This window comes from Acanthaster planci, linkage group LG01 (genome assembly GCF_054643075.1).
Source record: "Acanthaster planci isolate LZ-2023a linkage group LG01, COTS_SCS, whole genome shotgun sequence".
Classification (NCBI taxonomy): Eukaryota; Metazoa; Echinodermata; class Asteroidea; order Valvatida; family Acanthasteridae; genus Acanthaster; species Acanthaster planci.
The window spans coordinates 38540039-38554262 of record NC_141777.1 but is presented as its reverse complement, the minus strand read 5'-3'; the positions used below and the strand labels follow the sequence as shown (position 1 = coordinate 38554262).

Sequence of the window (14224 nt, the reverse complement as noted above, 5' to 3'; positions counted from 1 at the left end):
GGACGAGGGTTTTTTCGTGAATAATTCAACATGTAGTTGGATAACCCACCAAAAACTGAAAAGAAATGGAAAGACTAGGGTCAAGACATTAATTTAATTTTGTTTTGAGAATCTCCAGTAATGGTCAGCTTGCATGTTATTGAGCCATGAACTTTGTTGATTTTTACATTGTTTCTAATGGGGCTTGAATTAGTTCACTACCACCCATAGAGGATTTGCATGGCTGCCATCTTGAAGGCCAATTTTGTTTGTTACACACGGTATGCACAAAGGAGGTTTCCCTGAGGAGCAAAAGAACTGCCCTGCAAGATGGCTACCACGCAAAGCCTCTATAGGGAGTACAAAATGTGTACAGTGCAGAATGATGGAGGTTAGAGTTTCAGAATTCTTCCTGGCAAAGAAGTCCCTCAGCTTCAGAGCTCAAAGTTCTGCTTCCAGCAATTTATCATTTGGGCTTAATGTGGATTCTCTTCAGATGTAACCCTGAACATACCCAACTACAGTGTGAACTTGTTGCTAGAAGTACATGTACACCAGACTAAGCCAGCTAGTGCACTGGTACATTATACCTGGCAAGTCATGGAGTACGGCACAGTAGTGAAAATGTCTCCGCAAGTAAAAAGTTGTGGTTTCAAGACCCATCATGTGCAATCTTATTTTTGAGTTCAAACATGTTGGGACGGCACTGAATGATAAACTATTAAATTTCTAAGTAGAGTTACAAGTTGTTACTACAGTGGAACATAGATTTCGTTGATACATCACTTTAAAAATGATGTCGCTGATATCACATTTTTAATAATATCGAAATGACTCAGACATACAGACTATCAGAGAGTCTGATACAAACGGAGCCTACTCCTGGGTACATAGCTGGCGTGTGCATTACTTACTGTACTCCTGCGACTAATAATATGCGGTGACCTCTGATGAGTCTATATACAAGACTGAGTAAATTACATTGAGGGAGAAGCCAGTATCACAACTCAAACTCGGTTCTGTAGGATTTGCTTACTGTAAAATCTGCTGGGATAAAGGAAAGGGACTTACCAGATAAAGCATGCTCCGTCATGCTCAGGCAAAGGTTCTCCAAACGATTGGTTATCTCGGGGTCCCCCATGGGTTGGTTAGAGACGTCTTGTGGGGGCGGGGCTTGGTACAGGTACGGCTGGGCAGGCTGGGAGGATCTTCTGATGGGGGCCGACTTGGTGCGCTGGACACCAATGTGAGGGTTACCGGGGAGCTAAACGAGAGACGAAAGATTGTTTGCAAACAAGAAGTCAAATTCAGGAATGTGGCCTCAAAAAGCATAGCTTAGATAGGCACCGTCGATATTGTATCTTAGCTGATATTGATATATCGTTTTTTTTATATTGATATATCGATATTTATTCATTTTAATTTCACCTTAACTTACAGCTTTCACGCCATCTACTGATAAGCCTGAGAGCAGTTTGGACTCTATATCCCACAATGCACCTTTCTAGTCACAGCTACAAAAAGTGAACTTCATTTTTTGCACCAAAATGTCCTGGATAATGAAGAGATATCATCGTTTGTGGTTCTGCACTTTTTAAAATGTTGTACATTTGAAATCTGAAATGTCCAATCAATCGTCGTTATTTTAAATATTATCAATGAATTATGTTTCTTTAGAGTGGCAATGCATATTCATGATTATGCAAATAAGGGTGGAGTTTGCAGACCGATGCCAATAGAGAATACCAACTGCAACCAGGCTTTGGATTAGAAAAAAGGTTCTACCTGCACCATGAGTGCAAGCAATTGAAAAAGTTTACATGCACTTCCGAAAAGTTACATTAGCATATGTAAGAAAAAAGAGAGTAGAACATAGTAACTGTATGTTACCCTGCAAGGTTACCTCATTGCAAGCGACATGTACCTGACTAGCTGTCAAAAACTCGACCATGTAAACACACGATATGGTAAACGTAGAGTATGCATGAACATACTGTTCATGTACATCTGACGACGCAACAGAATCGATCATACAACACACAAGCACATGCGCTCTATAGGGGTTGATGTCAATGCATGAATTGCTGTAACCCCTATGCTAGTCTTTCCTCAAGCGGGTAAAGTTGACTACATATGCGTTAGCTGCATGTACGTGCACTGCGCCTGGTAATGCCAACGTTCTGTGAGGTTGTATTTAGTCTGGGTCCATGGTGACACTACAGAGTACAGAAGTGAATGTCACATACACAGTAATGTGTGTAAAAGGTAAACAAATTTAGCGTGAGAACCAACATAAGCCGTGGCTCATTGAAAATTACCGTGATGTGATGATGCACTTTCATACTTTTAATAAAATTCATTCCTGAGTAGCGATATTTGCGGTATATTTTTCAATAAAGATATTTCAAAGTTTTAATATTTTCAATATTTCTTGAAAATCCGATATTTTTGATATATCGATATTACCCAATAACTACATCTGCAATATCGATACCAAGCCAATATTGATATATCGACGGTGCTTAAGCTCAGACTTGAAAACAAAATCAAAAACTATCGTAGTTGAAAGTTAAAAAGTTATTCCATCTGAATATCGAGGGAGGGGGGGACACAAATCCAAAAAAATATTCAACATGAGGTTGTAGGAAGGGTAACAATAAATCTCTCTTGCAAATAGTTTTTTCAAAAAATAAAAGTAATGGAACCTATATAGTTAAACCTCTAAGAATGCAGAATTTTGGAACATAAAGGTCCTGGGATATTGAGAAATGACATCCACGCTCAAGTAACACGATAGAAAGTTCATGCAACAACTAATGGACGTGTGTTGAGCCACAACAGGGTCAGGGAAGTTAGAGACTGAAGCTGTAGTCAAAGACAGGGTCATGTTTTCATAAATAATTTCATACTAATTTTTTACCTGTCTGGGTTTCATATACATGTTGGATGTCTGTGTTGGCCGGAAGAGTGCAGGACTACCTCCCCCAGTCAACAACGAGTTAATGCGTTGGGGATGAGGTTGAGCTTGACCCTGAGGTTGAGGCTGTGCAAAGGGTGGCCGAGTTGGTCTCCTGTTACCTCCTGGCCCTTGGGCAGCAAATACACCATAGTCCCCTGGGTAATTGGAACTATAATGACCCCACCTGAAATATGAAATATATTACATGTACTTTTTAGAGTTTAGTACCAGGGGAAAAATCTATCTGCTACAGTACATGTACTCCTGTCCTATCAACTCCCTACAAAGAATTCCAGACTTACTGGTTCCTGTACCTTGACCAATTGCACGTGTGCCCATAACCTAATCAAATACAGCACCAGGCATATGTACAACAAGTAAGAATTACATGTACATGTACTTTTGAGTTACAGGCCCTTAACAAATCATGAACATTGAAGTTATCGCAAAGTAAACTTTCAATGTTTTCCATCTATACATGTGTAACATCCATTTTCACAGGGAAGTTAGAACTTAGAAACACATACTGTACATGTAAGTGGGAGATGTCCTTCGGCTCAATTTGAGGCGTCTGATCACAAATCAAGTAAAATTGATGCAAGAATGTGGGGTCAACCGGAAAAAGGTATGAGAAACTGAAAAGTCATCAACATTTCTCAAAAAAACATGAAGTAATGAAATCTGCAGGAAAATTTTCATGAAGCAAATGTTTGGCATGGTGATCAACAGTATGGACTGTGTGCAATGCAAAAAGAATGCAGAGAAAATGACCGTACACATGTACATGTAGGAATACAGGTAAATGGTACAATCTTTTGGGTTGTCAAACTCCATGTATTAAAAGTCCCAGTAAGAGTGGCTGGACTCTATGTCTACGTGTATCCTCCTACATCCTCCAAAATCCTGACTGAAGGATACGGGAAGATTACTGTTAAAGTCTCTGGTGTAAGGCTGATGTAATATACAGTCTCTGGTGTAAGGCTGATGTAGTATCTGGTGTAATATTTATGACGTCACATGATGCATGAGTGCAAGACTTCTGGAAAGCTGGCAGTTCCAGACGTTTAAAGTACAATGTACAATACTCCTATTTTTGTTTTGTAACTCCAACTGTATTTACTTGTAAAATGAAGATGAAATGTTGATACCAATGCATTACTCTACACACACACTGGTAGATGGCAGATGTTTTCATCTACTTGGAACGTTACCATACATCAAACAACGTTTCCTGAAGGTATCAATCACTGTCACTAACAGACATCAATGAAATGTCTGTGCCAAGTTCTGTCACTTGCCAATGTGTCATCAACTGCTTTCCAATAACAACTACTGGTGCCTTTATTTCAAACAATTTGGAGCAGTTTTCCATTCACACATGTATATGTACATGTATGTATCTTCTGTTTTGTGTATACATGTACATGTTTATCTAAATGTTGTTCTAATCAATAAGGAAAACCAAGGATGAGGCTGGCAGAAACGTGTGCTGCTCACATCAATATACATGTACAATGTACACATGCAAGGTTCATGTACATGTACATGTTCGTACATGTACAGCGTACATGTGTTCTGGGAAGTTTTCATTTGGCAAAAGCTTACATGACACTAAGGAAGGTTTCTCTCCCCTCAGGTCCAGGCCAAGTAAACAAGGAAGTGACAAATGCAGGGGGCCCATTTGACTTGGCCGCAACCACCATTATCTTGGTCATGAATCAGTGGCATGGGATATTGTGTTGCAAGAATTCTTCTAACTTATGAAATTTCCAGGATAATTGGATTATGGAACCACTGTGCGAGAAAAAGCACAGCGCCCAACAGATGAAAAGGCAACCCCCATTAAAAAAACTTCCTTAAAAGCTAAATACAAAGAATGGAGACCTGCAATGGACTGCAATACAAAATAGTGCTATGGAGTCATTTTTGTATCATAAATAACAAAAGAAACTGGTCATTTGAGATGCCTGCATTTTGCTGAGAAGCGTGGGAAAAAATTCCTCACTTTCAGAAGGTAAACATTAACACAAAAGTTCCTGGTTATTTCAGTACAGCATTATTTTCAAACTAAACTATGAAACCAACCAACTTCAGTGGAATAACACCATCTCATTTTTCACCACATTGGATTCTGTATTGCACTGGTTCTTATTAAACATGAAAATGAAACCAAATTTCTTCCTACAATGGTCATCCCTTCTGAAGTGTAGAACTGGACCGGTAGTACATGTACAAATACAAGGATGGTGAAACTACATGTCACATGTTGTCTACGCATTCCTGTACTACAGATATGTCAATGCTACATGTTCATGTGCATGTAGGCACATGTAGATACTCTTTCACAGTTTTTTCTCCATAGTTCTACAAAGAATTGTAGATGGGATTAATGGGGTTGTGTTATTTCAAAGCAGACCCGCATGTTGCAAAACTTCACACAGCTGTGTCTTTTTCCAGTAAGTGCTGATGGGAATTTTCCAGTAAGTGCTGATGGTAGTATTCCATCACAGCATATTTTTGTGGTACAATTTTTGGCTGAAAATACCAACTTTTAAGCAAGAGAACCCACAACCATATCCTTTAAAAGTTGGACTTTACAAATGCTGACCACTGGTGGGAGGGCTTTGTCTTACATTTGTCAACACATTGTAACTTTTTAAAAATTGTGAGACTGTCATGCAAAGCAATATTTGATAAAACGTTCAGCCACTCCACACACAATCAACCTGCATGGAATTTGAATCTCCTTGTCTGTACAAACTTAATGGGAATCTCTCCAGGGTGCTGCCAGGATGGGATACGGGAAATGAATACACGTTTATATGTCATTCAGTGTGAAGGAGTTTAGGACAATTTAAACTGCTCTTTTTGGCTTTGGAACAGTGATAAGTTACCATAAAAGCACCAGTCACCCTTGTCCACAGTTTTGAAAACCTGATGGTTGAACATTTGTATGCATACAAAGATACAGATGTAATTATGCAATAGTTTGCAAAATACATGTATGTAAGTAGCACTGGATGTACATGTACTTCTGTTTTTAAAGCACATACATGTACACGTATGTAAGTAGCGCTGGATGTACTTGTACTTCTGTTTTTAAAGCACATACATGTTCACGTATGTAAGTAGCGCTGGATGTACATGTACTTCTGTTTTTAAAGCACATACATGTACACGTATGTAAGTAGCGCTGGATGTACTTGTACTTCTGTTTTTAAAGCACATACATGTACACGTATGTAAGTAGCGCTGGATGTACATGTACTTCTGTTTTTAAAGCACATACATGTACACGTATGTAAGTAGCGCTGGATGTACTTGTACTTCTGTTTTTAAAGCACATACATGTACACGTATGTAAGTAGCGCTGGATGTACATGTACTTCTGTTTTTAAAGCACATACATGTATATGTAGGTGTAACTGGATTCACGTTTTGTGGGGAGATTCTTCCTTCTATAAATAAAAATCGACTAGATCATCATAGAAAAGACAGTCGGTTTAAAATGTTGAAAAGCTGGTTTGGAAAACAGAAAGTTGATTTGGAATGTTGGAAGTTGGTTTGGAATATTGACAGGTTATTAACGGTTTGGCAAGTGTCACAACTACTGATAGCGCTTCAAGACTGAGGGCTGGATGCCATTAGGCACGATCTCTGGAGGCTGAAAGGCACCTATGCACTTGGAAAATGGTGGACTGGGTCGGGACACTTACAAGCCGTTTTATGTACATTCTGTTAATGTTTTCTAAACGTAAAGCGTGTGCTGTGCAGGAACCACAAAGGCTACATTTGTTTATGTACAATGATATTGGTACACACAATTTAATCAGTATACATTTCTACTGGATAGTTTGGCAGAAGACTAGTACATGTACATGTACCACGTGGTTGGTCGTGTTACCAGTTGCCAATAAACATTTTTTACATCTTGGATGATGCACGTATGATGAGCAGGAAGGACTAACAAAATTCTGCAGAACACAAAATTAATCATTAAATTAATCAAAATAAGTTCATTAGCCCAATAGGTTTGTACAAACAATCAATGGCTTGCCATCCAATCCCATGATATCACAAGAATCAGGGTAACACATGTACCGGTATGACCTTGTATTTATCAAACCTTTATTAGCAGAGCCTCACCAGAATTACCGGTACCTTTGGTGTTTGTCGAGGACTTGTTAACCTGAAACTAGGTAATACAGATTTTCACAAGGGCATCTTACAATAACAGTGCCACCTGTTCCCTCAGCCCCAACAGTGGATGTTCATAAATACATGTACATGCTTAATCCTCCATGTATTTCATATACACACCTACAAATCTGCGAAGTCTGCGGAAACAGACAACATGCTGAAAGTGAGCTTGGCAGTTGTATGTGGACTGCATGATAAAAGTGTCCTTTTAAAGGTTACAGTGAGATACATTCAGATATTGTCCAAATCACTTTCAAGAGCCAGTATTCATGGTATTTGGCTGCATTCCCATGGGAAGCCAAATGCCATTATCTGGCCTATTTCTTAGTTAGTTGGATTTTTAGTTCAATTTTTGGAAGTGAGTGATTGATCAACTCACGTTCTAGGCTGTTTGGTCTCTTGGAGGGATAGCTTGCGGGGGTACGGGTTGCGGGAAAACTTCTGACAGCTCTGACGCCATGACAAGAAACGTTTCTTCTGGGCAGCAGTGAAGGCCTCGTGGTTGAGACACTTATCCAGGAGTTGCAGGTACAAGCTGACGTTGTCCTCATCTGGTCTCTTTGCAACCAACAACTGGGTGCACACTACAGCGAAAAAAACCAACCAAACAGATATGTCTGTGAATACAGGAAGCACAGGGCTTTCTAATGTTGGGCTTTGTCTCTGCCTATGCACCCACATGTACTGGTAGGCTTGTCTAGTTCCAACTAATTGAAAATACTTCCATCTATAAGTCAACAGCATACACTTTAGTGTCCCTTCAGCAAAAACAAGTGCATAAATCTCCAAAGTTTGAGAGGTAAACATCAGATGAAACTGTGTACAAAGAAGTACATTTTATTGCAATATATTACTACAATCTTTAACTTCTGGATAGGCTTTAAACAGAATAAAACCAATATGTAAGTTAAAACAAGCCATCTTGAGAAGTAATCTGATGTAGCTTAAACAGCATGCATTGTTGGCTTTAGTAATTGCAGGCGAATACCTATTCATGTTCGGTCAATGAAATGACTTATCTTCCAGATAAAGGGTGTGGGATTGTGGGAAGGCCATGGCTATGTACATGTAGGCTGCGTAGCAACCGACTTACTCTTTCCCATGAACCGGGTGAGTTGGCCGGGGAAATCTCCTTCCTTGGTTTCTTTCTCTCCATCCTCACTTGGCTGTGAGGACGTCGAGTCCTCACTGGAAGACTCTAGTGGTTCATACACCTTGATCGGAGTATTCAGCATGCTTTTGACCTCATTCAGGGCATTACGGAGATTACCTGGGCTGTTGTCATTGAGAATGTCCTGGGAAGGAGAGAAAGCTAAATATAATATCAGCCGTAGAAAAGGGTACCAGTACATGTACTGGTACATTGTAGTAATGTCCTCAATATATGCTAGTACGGTACATGTAGCTGCCATACATGTGTTTGGATACTGGCAAAAATCACCCTTCGTGGGGGTCACTATAACCCCTGACTGGGGTATGTACTATGCACATACAAGTACTTGTACATGTATGTCCCTAACACATGCCAATTGGGCAGTAATGCCCCCAAGGCAGGTATTTGGATGTTGACAAATTAGTGAGGTTAATTGTATAACTGAATTTAGTAACAGCCTCAATAAAGGTCGCAAAGATTTACTGTCCACTGAAAATGCCCACGTAAACATACAAGAAACTGGAATATACATGTATATCCTATGAAATCAGACTAACGGGGCTCCGGTTTACACGACTTGTTATTGAAGCTTTGATTTTAACCCTAACACTCCTCAGTCCTCCAACAGGTGAAGGATTGAGGAGTGTTAGGGTTAATGACAGGTTTTGCACTTACACCAAGGTACATTTTCACAACTCTGTATACTCAGTGTTTGTCGGAGAGCTTGCAAAAAACTTCATAAGCTTACTTGGGTGGGACTCAAACCCGAGATCTTCCACTTACTGGTGCAGATGTCTTAACCACTTACATAACTACCGGGCTTGCTAGGGTTGGCTGGCCAGTATTGTACGAGTCACGTTGATGTTATTTTGAATTTGTTTTCTTTAATTTTCCAATCAGATATGTTACAAAGTTTATTCGCAAGCAAAAATCTATCCCTTTGATAATACATGATCTAAGAAAAGCAAATCACACAAAAATCTAAATTTTACAAAATGTAAAATGAATTTTACGTACATGTAAAGTAACACAGAAATGGATTCCTTGTCAACCACATGTTGGAAGTCTGACTAGTTAATTTACCAAACTCATTTGGAACAAAATGACACATTTCTTTATAAAAACTTTGCCCAGGAAATGTTATTCAAGGGAACACTTTCACTGAAGAGAATAAATAAAAGGGAAATATACACGCGTGTGGTGATTGGAAACGAAACTGGAAAATAAGATAGGGCAGACTGAAAAATGAGGCCAGTCTCTGACTGGTTCCCCTACCCCCACCCACATCCTGCTCCCGACCCTACAGACAGGAAAGGATTAATAAAGCCACAGTACAATCATGCGCACGCTAGCTCGGCAACTAGGAGGGAACCGGTTGATGGCCCAGCACGTGCTGGTTGTTCTCTTCCTGCTCTTGTCTATGAGAGGGAGCACATTTCCATGACAGCATTTCCTATCACACCATGGCACATTTCTTAGCACGAGGGGTAGGGGGCCCAACTACTTGTACAAGTCATAAAAGGTCTGTTTGTGAGTCAGCAACTGGATGTCTTCCTGGTAGTGGTGGGGAAAATGGGAAAGGGAAGGGCTAAAAGGAAGAGGCACAGCACTGCATGGATTTTTTTTCCTGCACTGAGCTGTCCATGCCAGTTTGCCGGCGCTGCAAGACAGAGGAAACTTTTCAAACATCAGAACATGACCACGTTCATTACCAATTAAAATACGAAAAGTTTCATCTCCATAAAAGGGTACATATCAAAATAATAAAAAAATTATCTGACTCTCAACGAGATAAAAATGACTGTTGGTATCTGTTTCTTGAGTCAAGCATTTCATTTACATGGGAGGCTCACCTTCTCTAGGTTATAAAGGGTTAGCTGTCGTTCCTTCAACTTCTGGATGCTCAAAACAATCTTATGTCTGGCACCTTTCGTTACATTCTAGAACAGACGAAAAGGATCAATTCTAAATAAAAACAACAGCCAAACAACACACTCAAAACATGCACTACTGTCTCCAAAAATGGTTCACAGTGTCGTACAATGATGAAGTAACTCATCTCTGTAACAAAACTGGTGGATTTGGTGGACTGGGTCACATTTTACAAAGTTATTGACTGTTTTTATGGCAAATATACAAGCAGACCAGTTGAAATTCTCATCAGGATATAACATGAGAAGATGCTGTCCAAATTAACACAGGTACATGTACATGTACATGTGATGGATCTCAGTGGAGTCTAGAAACACTTGCTTCCCAGTTGCCTTGCTCTCAGTAGTGGCTGCTACTTCAGGCTTCCTTGGAGTCCAAGGAAAAAAGGTTTCTCTTGGTAGAGATGCCGTACGCTTGTTTCAGCCAAAAACGTGAGTTCAGAATAAGTGCCACACTTGCACCAAAAACTTGAGTTCAGAATAAGTGCCACACTTGCAAAACCCTAGAAAATACCCAAATCATTTTGAATACTGGTAGTTACGTGTAAAACCACTTCAAACATCAAGGACTATACTGCATGATTGCAATAAAAGAGAACTGTAATCAAGTCCTCATAAACCTAGCCACTGACCAAGTTCTCTCTGTAGTCTGAGTCCTTTTATGAATACTCATTTTCAGCATGCAATTTCTTCGATACCAGGATTCTAATGTCCCCCATTCCATTGCTCATACCAGGCTTACTTCTGTGTCTACATTCCAAGGTTTCAATTCAGTTTACTTGGTAGACTCGGGAGGGTCCCCGATTACAACTGATGACATTGACTGTAACAACTCTGGCCAGCTTACCATCGATTCCAGCTTGCCTTCATTGAGCAGCATCATCTCGTCGTACGTCATCTGTTGGAATAATCCTGAATACTTGTGTAACCTCAGACTCTTCAACCAGGAAGGTACATCTGAGAAGGACGAAGAAATCACAAGGTCATTTACACAAACACAAACGATGCTCGAGCATTGTTTATATATTTATTTGATCATCCAAGAGTGCATTTAGCACCAATTACAGGATGATGATGAGTGAAGAAGACAACGAAGAAATGTTCAGTGTAAGAAGTGGGATGAAAAGCCTGGATAACTGTTCTGGGGAAACCCAAGGACTCAGTAGGGACTGAAAACCCACCCCACACGTGGACTGTGCTAGGTTCAAACTAGGTGGAAGGCAAGGAAAGAGAGACTGTCCAATCACTGATAATGCACGGCGCTGGAAACGGTCTTAGCGGTACATGTACAGTACATGTACGCTGCTTACAATGACAAAGCAATGATTAAAACTAGAAAAGTTGGACGAGGCAAGAAAATAGGAAGCACAGTTATTGCATTGTGAGTTATCAAATGAAAAAAGTGTGGCAGAAACCTGTTTAAAGTTGTCAAGTTTGTTTGCACTGACAGAGCTTTGGTGAGACACATCAAAATGTGCACAGATTTGGTACAATTTGAATAATAATTATTGGGTTTGTTCGATTAGCTTACACGTGTTAGCCAAACTTACACGAGAGCGTCCGTTTAGCCATCACGTGATCCTCGTGCCTGCCCTGGTGTCAGCCACTACTAAGATCATATAGCGCCGCATAGCGGCGCAAGATGGGGAACTTCACCATGAGTACGTGCAAAACATTGTTATCATATGGGCGCCATTCTGGTTGGACGACACCTGCACAGTGCATATTAATGTCTCTGGAGGCTGCCCGAGTGTAATGACGTCACGGATGGACTGTTCGTGCGTGGACGTACATGATGGAACGTGACTGGGACTTGACCTTTTTCCCAGAATGCCTTGGCGAGTACACTGCAGCGTTCGATTACCCTCATTTCAAGGCTTCCCTTGGTGTAACACTGGTGTCTTTAGGGAAGCTAATCGAACGCAACCCATTACAATGCTGTGGTCAATACTACCAGTACAGTTTCATTAAGGCAGTACATGTACATGTATACCATGATAAGTCCAGATTCCCATACAGAGTACATGGACATGTACATGTACACCATGATAACAAGTCCAGATTCCCATACAGAGTACATGGACATGTATACCATGATAACATGTCCAGATTCCCATACAGAGTACATGTACATGTATACCATGATAACAAGTCCAGATTCCCATACAGAGTACATGTACATGTATACCATGATAACAAGTCCAGATTCCCATACAGAGTACATGTACATGTATACCATGATAACACATCCAGATTCCCATACAGAGTACATGGACATGTATACCATAATAACAAGTCCAGATTCCCATACAGAGTACATGGACATGTACATGTACACCATGATAACAAGTCCAGATTCCCATACAGAGTACATGTACATGTACACCATGATAAGTCCAGATTCCCATACAGAGTACATGGGCATGTATACCATGATAACATGTCCAGATTCCCATACAGAGTACATGTACATGTATACCATGATAAGTCCAGATTCCCATACAGAGTACATGGACATGTACATGTACACCATGATAACAAGTCCAGATTCCCATACAGAGTACATGTACATGTATACCATGATAACACATCCAGATTTCCATACAGAGTACATGTACATGTACACCATGATAACAAGTCCAGATTCCCATACAGAGTACATGGACATGGACCGGTACCATACGTCACACAAAAATGATCCTGAATGGAACTACTTGTGTACACACTGTATTTGTCTGCATGTGGTCTGACCATCTCACTTCCTTCATGAGTGTAGATCAAATTCAAATGCAGTCTTGGAGCTTTGTGATTTGTCACAGAAATACTTGAAGTTGAAGGGGAGGAATAATTGTCCCATACATGTACTGTGCACACGTGTGACAAGGTACCGGTACAGTGTATGGTCTACACTCTACAAATTGTGTAAGCATCTGCTTGGTAACATACTGGTAGATGTGTACCAGTACACTGTATGTCCGTACATGTACATTATGCTGGTACTTTACACACACTCTGGACCCCATTTAATGGCATGGAACACAATGTTCGTTTGACTGAATTGGTTGGAAAGATTCGTTACTATTTCACATTTCCAAACAAAGACAATCATGCCCACTTTTTGTTCTTGAACTGACTACCTGTAGTGGCAGATCCTACGTGTACGAGCAGTTCCCTGACTAAGTTGGGAGTCACACCTGACCAGCTCCAACATACATGTATAAACTTCAAAGATTTAGAAATTCTTGGAAGAGGTGAGTCACAGAGCTTGGAAACAGTACATGTATATTGTACATGTATGTGGCGCATCACAGAGGAAACTGGTCTTTTCCTTGTCTGCGAAATTTGACTACAGAGTTTAGTCTCTGAGGAAGATTTGAGTCATCACAACTAAAATCTCCACATACATGTACGAGTACATGTATACAAGTCGGCCCTACCGGTATCACTTCTAAACCATGGAATAGGTTCAAAGCTACAAAAGAAACATTTTGCTAACTGCAGAGCAGGTCGATGACATTAACTTCTCAGATACCATACAATAAGGATGTCAATGGAAAGTGCAATGACATCTGTATGATCTTCCTGGAAGAGTGACCATAACTGACCATATGACCATGACCCACAGTTGACCAGAGTGTCCTAGTTTCACATTCCCAGGGTCCAGTCCCCTCCCACTCAGCAACAAGGCACCTGTCAGAAACTGTTCATCAGCTTCCTAAACCCTCAAATCTCTTGGACATAAGCCTAGCTTCATTAGCTCAGTCACGAGATCCGTCCACCCGTGATACGGTAGCAGGACTACCGTACATGTAGAAATGAAATCGAGAGTGAGGGGAGGGAGGCAGAAAAGCAAATAATAGGTTGTTTCCTCTGAACTGGGCTCAATTTCAAACTTTCCTGAAGTGGAACAGCACTACATAATGCTATCACACCGCCAAATGTAATACTTTTGTCAATCTCCTTCTAATATCCAAACTTCAGCATTTACTAATCTCGATGCAT

At 40.4% G+C, this 14224-nt stretch overlaps 1 protein-coding gene across 6 annotated transcripts in view; it reads right to left on the bottom strand.

Moving 5' to 3' along the window:
• The window catches only part of LOC110980526 (protein Smaug homolog 1-like), a 46197-nt gene that overhangs the window by 6805 nt on the left and 25168 nt on the right, over positions 1-14224 (bottom strand). For all 6 annotated transcript variants that reach the window (XM_087134321.1, XM_087134310.1, XM_022237291.2 and 3 more), the window contains exons 5-10: positions 11070-11179; positions 10145-10231; positions 8232-8433; positions 7518-7722; positions 2900-3122; positions 1051-1243 (exon numbers count right to left, since the gene is read on the bottom strand). In XM_087134321.1, the coding sequence (XP_086990447.1) occupies positions 1051-1243; positions 2900-3122; positions 7518-7722; positions 8232-8433; positions 10145-10231; positions 11070-11179 (1020 nt within the window). The remainder of the gene's footprint in view (positions 1-1050; positions 1244-2899; positions 3123-7517; positions 7723-8231; positions 8434-10144; positions 10232-11069; positions 11180-14224) is intronic.